This window comes from Crinia signifera, chromosome 8 (genome assembly GCF_055691185.1).
Source record: "Crinia signifera chromosome 8, ASM5569118v1, whole genome shotgun sequence".
NCBI classification, from domain to species: Eukaryota; Metazoa; Chordata; class Amphibia; order Anura; family Myobatrachidae; genus Crinia; species Crinia signifera.
The window spans coordinates 77,574,734-77,589,829 of record NC_139224.1 but is presented as its reverse complement, the minus strand read 5'-3'; the positions used below and the strand labels follow the sequence as shown (position 1 = coordinate 77,589,829).

Here is a 15,096-nt window from a genome sequence, read left to right as displayed (position 1 = left end):
TGAGATATGCACTGTTTCTCTATTCGATTTTGCTTATAGAAGCATCGAAATCGAATAGAAAATCAAATGGGCATGGAATGGTTTTTCTACATTCAATGCAGATTCAATCCTGATGCGCACTCCCGTGTAGTGTAAATCGAATAGAAAAATAGTCTTGGCAGACAAGACTATATAGTACAGATCTGTACTAGATAGTCCAAATCGAATGTAAACACTGTAACTAACCCAGATCCAGACACAGACCCAGATTGAATAAGGGTCGAATAGAAAGTGAAATCGCACCTTAAGGTGTTGACACGGTGCGATCCAGGTTCAATTCAATTTTGGCTATCAGATTTTGGCTAACTGTACTTTAGACGTGCTTTAGATTTACATTATCTTACAATTTGGCCTTAGGCCAAATACATTCTACTAGAGCAGGGGTGGCCAACCGGTCAGAGGTAAAGAGCCAAAAAATATCGGTAGTCAAGCTAAAGAGCCGACATCATGCGCGCGCTGAAGGTGAAAGCACCAAAAAAAGGGGCGTAGTCTATTTTGACCCCTTGGGTGGGTGTGATACAAATATGCCTCCAATAGTGCAGTGCCATATATACATATGCCCCCAATAGTGCCAGATACACATATGCCCCCCACACGGTGCCAGAAAGCTGGTATGCCCCCACAGGGCCAAAAAGCTGGTATGCCCCCACAGTGCCACAAACTGCTATGCCCCCACAGTACCACAAACTGCTATGCCCCCACAGTGCCACAAACTGCTATGCCCCCACAGTGCCACAAACTGCTATGCCCCCACAGTGCCACAAACTGCTATTCCCCCACAGTGCCACAAACTGCTATGCCCCCTCAGTGACACAATCTGCTATGCCCCCACAGTGCAAATTTCCCAGCAGCAGCACTCACCGTTGTTGCTGCTGGGGGGGAGAGGACAGTCTGGCGTCCCCCTGCAGTCCTGTCATGTCACTGAGGGGAGGAGAGCACAGCACAGGACACTGCGCGTCTCCTTCCCCCTCACTTCCCTGTGACTGGGCTGTCCACCAATCAAAGCTCGCTGGCCGGCTCCTGATTGGCTGCTGGCCTGCGAGCTCTAATTGGTGGACGGCCCAGTCACAAGGATGCACAGTAAGGGGTAGGAGAGATGCGCAAAGCGCACTCTCCTCCCCTCAGAAGGAGAAGGGATTCAGGGAACCGGCAGAAGGGGGTACTGGGACGGACGGTGGGCGGCGGGCAGCAGTGGGAGCAGGAGCCACACTTTACAAGGGGGAGAGCCGCATGAGGCTCAAGAGCCACGGGTTGGCCACCACTGTACTAGAGGGTACACATGGTGAAATTTCCACTATTTTTCAATTCGAATTTTGCTTTTAGAAGCAAAATCGAATGGTTTTTCTACATTCAATGCAGATTCAATCCAGATGAGCGCTCCCATGTAGTGTAAATCGAATAGAAAAATAGTCTTGGCAGGCAAGACTATATAGTACAGATCTGTACTACATAGTGAAAATCAAAAGTGAACACTTTTACCAACCCAGATGCAGACACAGACCCAGATCAAATAGGGGTCGAATAGAAAGTGAAATCTCACCGTGTGTAGGCACGCGAGATAGTCCAGATAGACTTGACTGCACAGTCTATATTCTGTTAGATACTGAATAAACTAGGGCGTACATCAAATCTGCATTGAATGTGGCTTAACAGTCTAGCGTGTCCACAGCTTAAGGGATTTCCTTTTAAGTTATTTTACAATATATACAGTGATATTATGTGTGTACAGTAAATATGTCAACTGTGTTTTGCTGTTAATACAGTAGATTCCATTATTTTTGCATTTATTTGGACTGCATATACCGGTATGTGTAAATAACTATCTATAACAAGATAGACAAAATACATGCGTTTTAGAGCTTGGACAACCTTGTCAAGGCTAAGGACCTGGAATTGGAACAGATCTCTGCTGATTTCAAAAATCTACAGTGGTTAAAACAGGAAACCGAGGAGAAATACAGATGTTCCCTGAATGAGAGAGAGGTCATTATTCTGCAGCTGCAAAAAACACTTCAAGATAGGAACAAAGAGATTGAGGTGAGTACATCAATGTGAAACTGGAAATCTCCTATACAGAAAACAGGAGTCTTATATTACACTACCCTTTAAACAGATTTCATATTGAGTTACTGTTGTAGAGTTTGTGTTATTTCATAAGTTGTCATAAGTAGTTTTTTTTTTTTTCTTTACACATAACAGCCAGCAGGGGGCCGAGAGTCGCTCATTAGATATTCATATATTCACTGCTCACGATCATTACATATGCACGATCGGGAGCAGTGCAAGCGGCTTTCTACCTGCGTCCCCTGCTAGCTCTGGAGGGCAGCTTGTGCTGCCTGGGTCCCGGGGAGCCCTCCTCCCCCCCACATAGATTCTGAGGCAGGCAGGGAGACTTCCATCTCCCTGCCTGCCGCCGTCCCCCGGCTCACTGCGGCGTCCGCCGCAGGAGTTAAGAATCGCCGTCAGGGGCAGCGAGCCCCTGCGGCATTGAATACGGTGACAGCGAGGGCTGGCAGCGAAGGCTCCAGCCCTCCGGAACATGGCGACTGAGCAGCGAATCCTAAACAGGATTCGCTGCACATGCCGAGTATTCACATTGAATACTGCCCAATGCTGGAAATTGGTTGTCAATTACTGTTAAAGGAATACATTTTACCCTCTGAGAGAAATATATTATTATCAGTGGTGACTCCAGAGGTGGGGCTTCAGCACAGTTCATATATATATATATATATATATATATATATATATATATATATATATATATATATATATATATATATATATATATATATATAATGCTCCATTTAAACTACAGATGATTTCATTATTTAAGCTGACATGTGACATTTGTGATTTGACTTGCAAAATCTGTACCAAGACTTTGCATGCATTTATATGCATCTGACAGGAAAAATGGGTTTCCGAGAATTTGAATATTCTTCTCTGGGAAGAATACTTGTTGCAGTGCATCTTGTAAAAGCAGCAGCACACTGCAGAGTAAACAAAGATAAATGATGTCTTATGTTATGAGGAAAACCTTACCCTTTGAGTGCCAACTTTGCTGTGAGAAATCCTCAAAATATCAGCTGAAAATGCCAGTCAAAGCGACTATTCTTTTAGGGTTAAATTAATTCATAAATTAGGATGTCAGATATTGTTAATAGATTAGACTTTGCAGTGACATTTCACTGTTTATAGCCTGAGTATGTTCAGGTATTTGCAAACCCAGAAAATACAGTATAGGCAAATATTGCTTCTTCCAGGGACAGTTCCAATTGTGAAGTTTGCAGCCACCTTAAAATGCACATAGCGGACAAGTAGGCACCACCTTTTTTTTATAGTTTGTAGTTTGAGTCACTGGTTATTTATGTTCATTACAGCTGGTTATTTATGTTTGTTAAAGCCTGCAAACAATTTTACAGGTGTATTAATATTGTGCATAATATAGGAGATGACTGCATGCTTTCTGGGCAAATCTGATGTTGGCAGTGGAGAGATGATTGAAGAGTTAAAAATATGCCTGCTGAGGAAAGAGAAGATGCTACAGGATGCTGTGTTTGCTAGGAGCCAGCAAGCTGAAGAGCACATGAGAGAGGTCATGGAACTCCTGACAATGGTGAGGCAATAGAATACAACCCTCACGGAAAGTATAGTAATCTACTGTATGTCTCAGGAAATTTGCTAATGCTCTATTTACCATATTTTAGCTAATGCAGTTAATGTGTCCCTTTGGCAGTTGTCCAGAGAACAAAAGAGAAAATAAAAATAATCGCAGAACACTGTAAATAGCAATCTGTTTACTGCCAAAAGTTTCTATTAGCTAATTTAGCATATACAATTATGAAACAGCACAATAACACCAATGCAGTGCAGTAGCAGGATGTGCTGTAGATCCAACAAAGAGGCCAGGAAATCTTCCGACGGAGATCCTGGCCTTATCACTCCCCCTAATCTGACTAGATTGCTTAGAGCATGTATCGTTCCATTGTGTATGCCCCCCAGCGATGACCGCACCTCTCCACATCCTGCAGGGAAAGACAGTGCTTACCTGTCTTTGCCTATAAGCATAAGCAAAACCCCTGCTGAACACAGATCGCTCAGCACACATAGTGGGTGCACTGCAATTGTGCTGGGATGTGTGCTGAGCAATCTTGCTTAAACACGAATCTCAGCACTTCTGGTTCCCAGCGCCCCCATGTGTACAGGGATTTATAGGCAAACCCCAGTAATCTAATCAGGATAGACTGTGCTCTGCACGTGATGGTGAGACTGTGGCAGACTGTGCATTGCCATCGCTATAGGGTGTACACACAGAGCGATCCGTGCTTCATTTCTAAGCGATCTAGAAATGGGGCTTAAATTGCCCACATGTGTATGCCCCTTTAGAGGTGGCATGTTCTCATTGGCAGCAGGCGCCTATCCATTCAGTAACACTAGGCTGTCGCTGTTGCTAAGTGAGACTAAGCATGGCAGTACTGTATTCAGAAAAGGCAGGGCAAGAGAGAGGCATATTGTGGATGGGGCAACGTACTGACTGGACACAACCTCTGTATTTGCATGGCAGTGCATGCTGCAACATTGTAAAAGTTTATGTTCCTAAGAGAAAGGGGGAAAACCCGATCTCCTAGGAGCCCCGGCGCTAATTGGTGAAGGTGTGTAATTAATGGGGAAAAACTCTTAATGAGTAAATTTAGAAAAAAGAAGTTCTGATTGGCTGCAGCAGAAGTGAGAAGTCTGCCAGACTTCAGAAGATGGAAGAAAAAACTGTTTTTTCTTCACACAACGATTGTATGTAAAGGGATACACACTGCGCTGTCAATCAGAACTGTGGTGATAATAATTAGTGATGTGATACAATAGAATAAAAATATATATAAGGCACACCAAGCACAATGAGTAGAGGACACGCTGTAAATGGATGTAAAAAACTCTTTATATAGACAAAAATTAAATATAAGGATAAGGTGGGTAATAAACTAAAATTGGAATATAATTAACATTTATACACATACATATAGGACCACAGATAATTTACTAAGATTGCAGGTGGGTAATAAACTAAAATTGGAATATAATACACATTTATACACATACATATAGGACCACAAATGATATACTAAGATTGAAGGTGGGTAATCAACTAAAATTGGAGTATAATGGACACAATTGCATATGTTCATACACAGTAAAAATTCCTAATATTTAGACCAGTATAATGAGGATAAAATAGCAGACTTGGTGAATTTCATAAACCACAGTAAGCTGGCGTCCCAGCAGGAATGGTAGGGTGGTATTGAAATAAAAGTAAAAATGTCCCCTCAGAGGATTGCCGTTTTAGAAGTATACACAGTGGAGAAGCTTTATAGCAGCAAAAGGATTATAGAGCCAAGTTGACCTGAATTAGCGTGTAAACTGACACGCACAGGAGTTCATGCAGGTGCTGGTAGGCAGGACAAATAAGCAGGCGTCTGTATATTAGTATAGCGTAGCAGGCACAGTTAGTAACAAGCCCAAACAGCAGGAGTTGCGAGTTGCGCTTTGAATAGCGGATATGGAAACACTCACTGCGTTTTGAGGGAGATGGTGCCTGCAACATTACAGATACTAGCAGGCGGCACAAGGTGCTGAAAATAGAACTGCCCTTGGAGGCATATGTGCTCCCAGCCCACTGATCATAAAGTCACTAGACTGTGATTTTTCCTGTGTAAAGAAAAATATAATGATATGTTTAGGTAGTTGTGACACAATGTTTTTCTGTTACTCTGTATTCGTAGATCTCTTCAGAGAAAATGGATCAAACCATTATTTGCCAGAACTGCTCAGTAAAAGAATTGCAAAATCCTGCTAGTGTGAGCCAGTCTGTGGAGCATTTGACTCATTTCATTCATCTCCAAAAACTCCTGCAGGAGAAAGAGAAAATAATTCAGGTACTTTTGTCTTCTCTTGATATCAATTTCTAAAGATGATTTTTACACAGATAATGTCTATCTAGCCTGAGGACGGGATAATAAAGGGTGATTAAAAGGCTCTGTTTTCTATCTATGACCAGGGCCGGTGCTAGGGTGTCCGGCGCCCTCCTGCAAACCATACATTTTGCGCCCTTTCACATTGCCATTGCAACAAGCTGCAGCCCGATTGTGGGAGCGTAATCCTATGGAGGATCTCGGGTACATGTATGCATACACCATCTCGGTGCTGTGTCCGCAAAATGTTGCTGGCACTAAAGGTGCCCATACGCGCTGCGAGAATCGCATACGTTATGGGCTAGATCGCATCGCACGACATGCATGCAATGTGTGCGCAATGCGATCCCAAAGCAGTACTCGTGACTGAGGGGGAAAGGAGGGGAAAGAAGGAGGAGATGGAAGAAGAGGGGAGGAGATAGAGGGGGCGGAGTGTTGAGGACTGGCAGTGGCACTGGCACAGCACACTGAGAAGAGGGAAGGAAGGGGAGGCGGCGCTGCTGCCTGTTCGACATTTGACAGTTGAGTGGCGCAGGGAGCAATGGGTAGGGGGTGGATCCGGACATGACATGTCATCCAGGCATTCACAGACAGCGCTACATGCCTCAGCGCAAGTGTCCGTGAGGAAGAGGGGGCAGGTCACAGGAGGAGGACAGTGTGTGCGTGGTGCAGGGAGCTGCTCAGCCTCTCCATACTGCCGCCCGCTGTCAGACATGCACTGCGGGCGGCATGCAGGCTGTGTGCACTCGCGGTGCAGGGAGCAAATCTTTATACTGCCGCCCGCCCGTGGGCGGCGTGCAGGAGGCAGTGACAGTGAGGGCTGAGGCAGCTTTAGCAGAGCAGGGAGGGAGACAGCGCCTTTCCAGCATGGCACCTCCCTGCTTTGCAGGAGCTGCTGAGTGGGTAGCGCCGGCCCTGTCTATGACCATAACTAATTCGTAGTTGCTGTTGCAATCCATTTGCACATGCTATAAAGGCGTACTTGACACTGATTTGTTTAAGCATATTAAATAAGATGCTATAGCTTAAATTGTGCTTATAAAAAAATATTGGGGCAGATGTATTAAGCCTTAACAAGAGATAAATGCAAGGGTGATAAGGAGAGATAAACGTCCAGCCAATCAGCTCCTTACTGACTTTTTTCAGACAGAGCCTGTAACATGGCAGTTAGGAGCTGATTGGCTGGATGTTTATCTCTCCTTATCACCCTTGGATTTATCTCTTGTTAAAGCTTAATATGTCTGCCCCAGTGTTTGTAAAAAATTATCTTGAGTCTTTGGTACTAGTGGTTAGTAACATTCTTAAAGTATGTATGTATTTATTTGCTTATTAGGTATATCAGCCATTAAATTGTTAGAATATAACTCGTATATAAAAGAAATTACTGCATTGGTTAAAGCAGATATGATTACATTATAAAATTGCCTTTTATTTAGGTCGGATATTGCAAACATTGATAAGACTGTGTAATTTATACTTTGGTACCAATTTAAGATAGAATTGCTGTATAAGGGGTAATGTCACCATTAATTAGAAGCTCCCCCAATTGCTTTTATTAAAAAGTTATATTCCTCTACAATATCATTGGGATCTACTCAGACCTGATCGCTGGGCTGCTAAACTCTGCAATAGGTATATGCTGCCCAGACAGAGTGAAATCCCGCCCTCTGCAAGTCTGTGAAAATTACCTGGATTGGCGAATAGCCACAAATCCATTTACAAGCTGCTCATCATCAAATGATTTTCCCACTGTAGCGTACCTCGAGACTTACTTGGTGGCTGCAATAGAAACAGTCGGATCGGGGCCGGAGCTGACGTCACACGGCTTCCTCTCAAACACCTGGGCACTCCCTGACACTCCCAGAAAACGTCCGGTTACAACCCACAAACAACGCTTTCTGTCAATCAACTTGCTAACAGCCAGAGATAAAAAAGAAGCAGGGTTATATAGCAGGAAGGCCTTGTGCATACGCAGTCTTTCGATAATTGCTCAGCCTGCAAATTCACAGCCATGCAACCAGGTCTGAATTACCCAATAGACTTTTTCTTCTATTAACTACATTAGAACTTGGCAGGCATCAAAACTACTGTTAATTTTATTATATATTGTTGCAACAATTCTGTTCTTTACAGAATCGCTAATTCTTAGCGCTGCATGAAAACCGTTCATGTTAAATCTTCTTGTCACCTATTTTCAAGTCACAATATTAGTCACAATATTAGCAAGTGGAAGATATGAGATAAAAATGAGTGAAAATTTCAGTTTTAAGATACAATTTACCTAGTAATCGTATCTTACATATGGAACAATTATATGTTTTAGAGATCACTGAAAATATATCTGTTTTTAAGGCATTAACCCAGAACTCTGTCCAACCTATGTCCATCTGCATGAATTCTGAAGAGCAGGATGCAAAGAGTAAGTTCCTTCTGCTTCAAATCTGTGTACTCACATGTTTCCCAGTCCATTTCCTACTGTAGCAGATGGAAGCCTTGTCTAGCTTTTGTTAAAGATACACTATGCACATTTATGTACCACATGTGAAATGGTACTTGCGTAACAAACCTGATCACTTCATGAGACTCTGGTTGTTTTGGTTCTCTATAGAAGAACAAACTTCATACTCCTACAATAATACTCACCATTTGCCTGGTATAAATAACAAGTACCTAATCTGTACTTGTGTAGTTTCACGGCGCCACCGCACGCACAGTCTGTCTCTGAAACTTGGCAGCCTGCCAGAGGCTCGCGTGCCGCTCTAGCTATAATGTAATGTAATGTAGCGCTGCGCGTGCCACTCTAGCTGTAATGTAATGAAATGTACCATGTAAACATGACACAAACGGGGCTTCTAAACCGCACACCCCTGGCACACCGCTACCAAAGGGGTTGTCCCCAATGTAGACGCTAACATTTTAGGCGCTTTTAGATGCTTTTAGCGTCTGAATTCACACTCCTGGCACTTCGCGTGCACAGTCTGCTGCTTAGCCCCGCGCGGACAGCGTAACGTAATCAGTCAGAGCGCTACGCAGCTAGCGTAGTCAGTCAGTAGTAGCACTGTGTGAGAGATGGAGGTGCATAATGGCAGTGGCGAACCTGACTATGGCGATGGAGCGTCTGACGCTGTTCAGTCTGCCGCAGATGGAAGAGGAGGCGGTGGCTTTCCTGCAGGCCCGCCAGTTCCTGCCGCAGACCCAGACCTGCCCCAATGGCCACCCCATGAGGCTCAGCGTGAAAGAGCGCATGTGGCGCAAGAAGGTGAGCGTGAGGTCCGCGCAGTGGTTTCGGGGGTCTCACCTCAGCTTCATGACCCTGATCCGCTTCCTGTATTGCTGGGCAGAAGAGCTGACCAGCATTAAGTTCTGTGATCGGCAGCTGAACATCTCACAGAAAACTGCCGTGCAGTATAATAATCTGATGAGGGAGGCCTGCACGGTGGACCTGCTGGCGCAGCCTCAGCGGCGGATTGGAGGCCCGGGTCACATCGTCGAGGTCGACGAGAGCCTCTATGTCAAGAGGAAGAACAACGTGGGACAGCTCTTGCCCCAGCAGTGGGTGTTCCGGTGCATCTCCAGGGAGACCGGGCAGTGCTTCATGACTGCGGTGGAGCGGCGGGATGCCGCCACTCTAATGGCTGCCATTGAGGCACATGTTGAGCCGGGCACCACCGTCTACACGGACTGTTGGAGGGCCTACAACACCCAGCAGCTCGAGCAGGCCGGTTACCTGCATGGCAAGGTCAATCATAAGTACAATTTTGTTGACCCGGACACTGGGGTGCACACCCAAACCATAGAGCGCCTGTGGGGCAGCTGCAAGTGGCGCAGCTGCAAGTGGCTCAATAAGCGCCAAAGGGGGACCGCGCGCCATCACCTGGACTCCTACCTCCATGTGGAGGCAGAGTTTAGGCGCCCGGGACCCCTTCCAACTCATCCTGCATGCTCTGACCCTGATCGAGAAGGACGATGAGAGCGCCGACTCCTCTGCAAGTGCTGGCGGTGATGACGCACAAGCTCCTTCCTGTTCTACCGACCAATCATGACTTTTTAATTAATATTGGACTGTTCTTTACGCTGATTTCCTACATGTTCTTTGAATCATTTATATCCTCAAGTTCTCATCAAGTTAAATTTCAACTAAAAAAAAGTTAACAGTTGCCAAAAATTTCGTCATTACTGTCTCAGGTGTGTGAGTGTGCAGGTGTGAATGTGTTCCTGAAACAGCACCACTATCCACGCCAACCCGAAGCATGGCGAGCGGCGGTGGTACGCGTCCTACGACCTTTTCATACCCCCACTATCCACATCAGCGTGGAGTTGAGACTAGAAAGTGTGGCGAGTGCAGCGAGTGAAGGTATCCGCGTCCCCTCGCAGGGCGCGCTACGCTCGCCACGCTTCGGGCTCGGTGGCTCGCTGCGCTCGCCACACTTTCTGTTCTCGAGTCCGCGCCGACGTGGATAGTGGGGGTATGAAAAGGTCATAGGACGCGTACCGCCACCCCTCGCGGGGCTCGCTACGCTCGCCATGCTTCGGGTTGGCGTGGATAGTGGTCGACAGCTGTTGCGTCGACTAGTGCCACTGTGGACAGGTTTAAATAGTGTACCCCTAGACCCAACTTAATTTAGATGCTTTAGCGTCTAAATTTAGATGTACCCCTAGTCCCAACTAAATTCAGAGGGCCAGCAGTTAGTCGGGTTTCAGACGCTAAAGCGTCTAAGTCCAGAAACCCCCGGCTTGTTAGCGGCTAGCAGGTAGTCCGGTTTTCAGACGCTAAAGCGTCTAAGTTTTAGCGTCTGCATGAGGGATACGACCCCTTCGTAGCGGCTAGCAGGTAGTTGGGTTTCAGAAGCTTTATCGTCTGAACCCTGACTCCCCCTTCTTAGCGGCTTGCAGGTAGTCCGGTTTTCAGACGCTTTTGCGTCTAAATTTAGTGTCTGCATGGGGGACTCCCCCTTTGGTAGCGGTGTGCCGGGGGGTGCCCGGGGTGTCCACTTTTACATTCCCCTGTTGTCAGAGGTGCGCAGGGCTGCCTATTTCACTGTGGAACTACAAGTCCCACAGTGACCTGGGCAGCGCGCTGCTGCTGCCCGGCCACTACGCTGTTAACGTAACTGTCAATACGTAGCTTACAGCTAGAGCGGCACGAGCACAGTCAGGCAGAGCTAGAGTGGCACGCGCACAGTTAAACAGAGCCTCTGGCAAGCTGCCAAGTTTCAGAGACAGACTGTGCGCGCAGCGGCGCCGTGAAACTACACAAGTACCAAATAATCTCTTTGTGATTTCCATTTCACCTTACAAAGCTCACAGTAACATTCAACAGGTGCTCATACACTAGTAAGATTTATCTTCAGATCTGGCTGGTTGGAGCAAAAACATGGTTATGGATAAGTGACAGTTTGTCAGTTTTCCAGCATTTCCAAGCAAATGGTCAACTGTCATTTGTTCTCAGAGCCGTGCATCAGTTGGATAAAGGTTATATAAAGGAAATAATCCCTGTCCTTATCCTAGATACAGTATGTGTACTCCTTGGAGTTCAGCCAGCAATATATATATATATATAGCAATATATATATATTAACACCCCCCCCCCCCCCCCCCCCCCGCCTACAGTTACCCATTGACCAAGTGTATACTGCCTTTCAGGCTCGGACTGGCCTGGCGGGGAACCGGGGAATCCCCCGATGGGCCCCGGTGGTTTCTAGCCCCGCCCACTTGTTTAGGGGGGCGGGGCTATCATACCCTCCTTCAAGTGTCAGTTCTGCAGTCTGTGCGGTGCCCGGCAGCAGCTCTCCCCTCCCGTTCCCAAGTGTCCCTTGCGGCGCCGTCTCCCCTCCCGTTCCCATGTGTCCCTTGCGGCGCCGTCCCCCCTCCCGTTCCCAAGTGTCCCTTGCGGCGCCGGCGGGCAATGCATGACGTCATGACGTCACTGCCGCACCAGCGCCGCACCCTGCGCACAGTCTGTACTGCCCAGTCGCAGACATTGGCGCGAAACATCTGAGGCAGACTGGCAGATACGCGGTGGCCGCCAGCCGGGGCACGCATGAGGGGGGGGATCTGAGTGGGAGTGCAGAATAAGCCTGGTGACCCGGAGCTCAGCCCCGCTGTTCAAGTCAAGACAAGCTGCAGTGCAACGGCTCCTGAGAGTCACCAGAGATCATCATCCTCCAGAGTCTCTGTGAGTCTGTCACAAATAATCCAGCCATATTTCCACCTTTCCTGCACAGTGTCTGACTGGTTTAGTTTTTTATAAGGGGCCTATGTGCTGTACTATATGGGGGGCCTATGTGCTGTACTATATGGGGGGCCTATGTGCTGTACTATATGGGGGCCTATGTGCTGTACTATATGGGGGGCCTATGTGCTGTACTATATGGGGGGCCTATGTGCTGTACTATATGGGGGCCTATGTGCTGTACTATTTGAGTGGGGGACCTATGTAATGTACTATATGGGGGGGGGCTATGTGTTGTACTATTTGAGTGGGGGACCTATGTAATGTATTTTATTGGGGGCCTATGTGCTGTGCTGTACAATTATCTGAGTGGGGGGCCTATGTAGTGTATTTTATTGGGGGCCTACGTGCTGTGCTGTACTATTATATGAGTGGGGGGACCTATGTATTGTATGGGGGCCTATGTGCTGTACTATTATCTAAGTGGGGGGACCTCAATATACATATGTGGCTCTCTCTGTGTCCTCGTTGTCACTCTCTGTCTGCTGTCACTCTCTCTGTCCTAGCCGGGGACATAGCCAGCAGCTCAGAGCCACTAGCCATGCCCCACAGCGTCAAAAATGGGGGTGTGGTCTAATTGAAATAGGCCACACCCCATATTGCTAGGCCAAGCCCCCCAAAAAAATCGGCGCGCCTGCGGCGCGCGAAACTCCCCTTGGTGGGCCTCTGAGAGTGATTTCCCTGGTGGGCCCTTCATGCCCCAGTCCGACACTGCTGCCTTTACTCTATGTTCTGACAGTAAAATATTCTCCCGTGCAGTTTGCGGCCAGTATTGACAAGTGGGAAGGGGCCCCCGTGTCTAAAGTGCCCTGGCCCCCCGAAGGCTTAATCCAGCACTGCACTTGTGATTCAGTACCAGTTTTAGTTAATGTCAGCGTCTTGTGTCTTCCCTTTGCTACTTGACAACCCTCCCTTTCTCCCCCCCCCCCCCTTATTTGTTTATAAATGTAATTGGGACACTGCTCTTTTGTATAACTTATATTTTCTATATACATTTCGCCAATATTTGGTATATAGGGGACCTTACGAACTTTGGCTATGTGGCCTGCAAATATCTAGTTATGCCCCGATGAAGACAATTACTCTGTCCCTGTTTCATTCAAAGTTTATTTGATCATATGGTGTCATTTTCTCTTGCAACAATAAAATAAAAATAGTTTTTGGAAAAAAAGAGTATTTAAGTGTATGTAAATGTGTTTGTTTAAAGGTGAGGAATATGAAAAAACAGAACTACTCAAGAGTGATCTCACTAAAGCCAAAGAAGACCTTAGACTTGTGATGAGAAAAATGAGAGAGTATCAGGTAATAATTCTATGGGGAGGGGGAGTCCAATTAACCTCAAAACTACAGGGGTGGACTTTTCCACACTGAGGTGTTTAACCCCTTCCTGACAGAGCCTGTTTTTGCCTTCCTGACAGAGCCCTTTTTTTCAATTCTGACATGTCTCACTTAAGTGGGGATAACTTTTTTTTGCTTTTACTTATCCCAGTGATTTTGAGATTGTTTTTTCGTGACACATTGTACTTCAAGTTAGTGGTAAATTTTCGTCGATACAGTCTGTGTTTTTTTGTGAAAAATACCAAAATATCGTGAAAAAATGGAAAATTTAGCGATTTGCAAAATGTTAAATTTTCTGCTTGTGAGACAAATAATCTTACCACTCAAAATAGTGAATAACTAACATAGACCATATGTCTACTTTATGTTGACATCATTATTTCAACTTCCTTTTAATTTTTTGGGACACTAGGAGGCTTACAATATGAATAGCAAATTCTCAAATTTTCAAGAAAATTTCAAACACTGATTTTTTTAGGGACCAGTTCAGTTCTGATGTGACTTTGAGGGACTTGTATGTGAGACACCCCCATAAATGATGCCATTTCAAAAACTGCACCCCTCACAGTATTCAAAACAGCATTTTGGAAGTTTGTTAACCCTTTAGGTGTTTCACAGGAATTAAAACAAAGTGTAGGTGAAATTTCAAAATTTCTTTTTTTTTGCAGATTTGCAATTTTAATACATTTTTCTAAGGAACACAGTACATTTTACTAGAGAAATGTGACTAAAAATTGATTCCCCCAATTCTTTTGTTTTCATAAATATCCTATATGTGGCCCTAGTGTGCACGGTGACCAAACCACAGGCTTCATAATAGAAGGAGCACCTACTTGATTTTGGAGCCTCCTTTTTATGAGATTATTTTTTAGGCACCATGTAGGTTTCTAGGCACCATAACATGCTAAAAGTTAGGAACCCCCCCACAAGTGACCCCATTTTGCAAACTACACCCCTCAGGGAATTCAGCTAGGGGTATAGTGTACATTTCAAACCCGCAGGGGTTTCACCAATTGTGGTACAACTGGGCAGTGAAAATGAAAAATTATTTTTTTTACACAAAAATGCAGTTCTGGCTCCAAATTTGTCATTTTCAGAAGGTATGAAGGAGAAAAAGCACCCCAAAATCTGTGCCCCAATTTCTCCCGAGTACGGCAATGCCTCACATGTGACCAAAAAATACCAGTTGGGTGCATGGCAGGACTCAGAAGGGAAGGAGTGATTTTTGGATTTTGCAGCACAGATTCTGGTGGAATGAATGGTGGGTGCTATGTTGCACCAATACAGTGGAACCCCCCCACAAGTCACCCCATTTTGCAAAGTACACCCCTCAGGGAATTCATCTAGGGGTATAGTGTACATTTCAAACCCCCAGGGGTTTCACCAATTTTGATACAAGTGGGCAGTGAAAATGAAAAATTACATTTTTTTACACAAAAATGCAGTTCTGGCTCACAATTTTTCATTTTCAGAAGGTATGAAGGAGAAAAAGCACCCCAAAATATGTGCCCCAATTTCTTC

The 15,096-nt window shown here is 45.6% G+C and overlaps 1 protein-coding gene across 6 annotated transcripts in view; it reads left to right on the top strand.

Moving 5' to 3' along the window:
- PDE4DIP (phosphodiesterase 4D interacting protein) overlaps positions 1–15,096 on the top strand; it is a 222,056-nt gene that overhangs the window by 73,860 nt on the left and 133,100 nt on the right. For all 6 annotated transcript variants that reach the window (XM_083156692.1, XM_083156693.1, XM_083156690.1 and 3 more), the window contains 5 exons: positions 1,897–2,076; positions 3,491–3,658; positions 5,817–5,969; positions 8,358–8,424; positions 13,445–13,539. In XM_083156692.1, the coding sequence (XP_083012818.1) occupies positions 1,897–2,076; positions 3,491–3,658; positions 5,817–5,969; positions 8,358–8,424; positions 13,445–13,539 (663 nt within the window). The remainder of the gene's footprint in view (positions 1–1,896; positions 2,077–3,490; positions 3,659–5,816; positions 5,970–8,357; positions 8,425–13,444; positions 13,540–15,096) is intronic.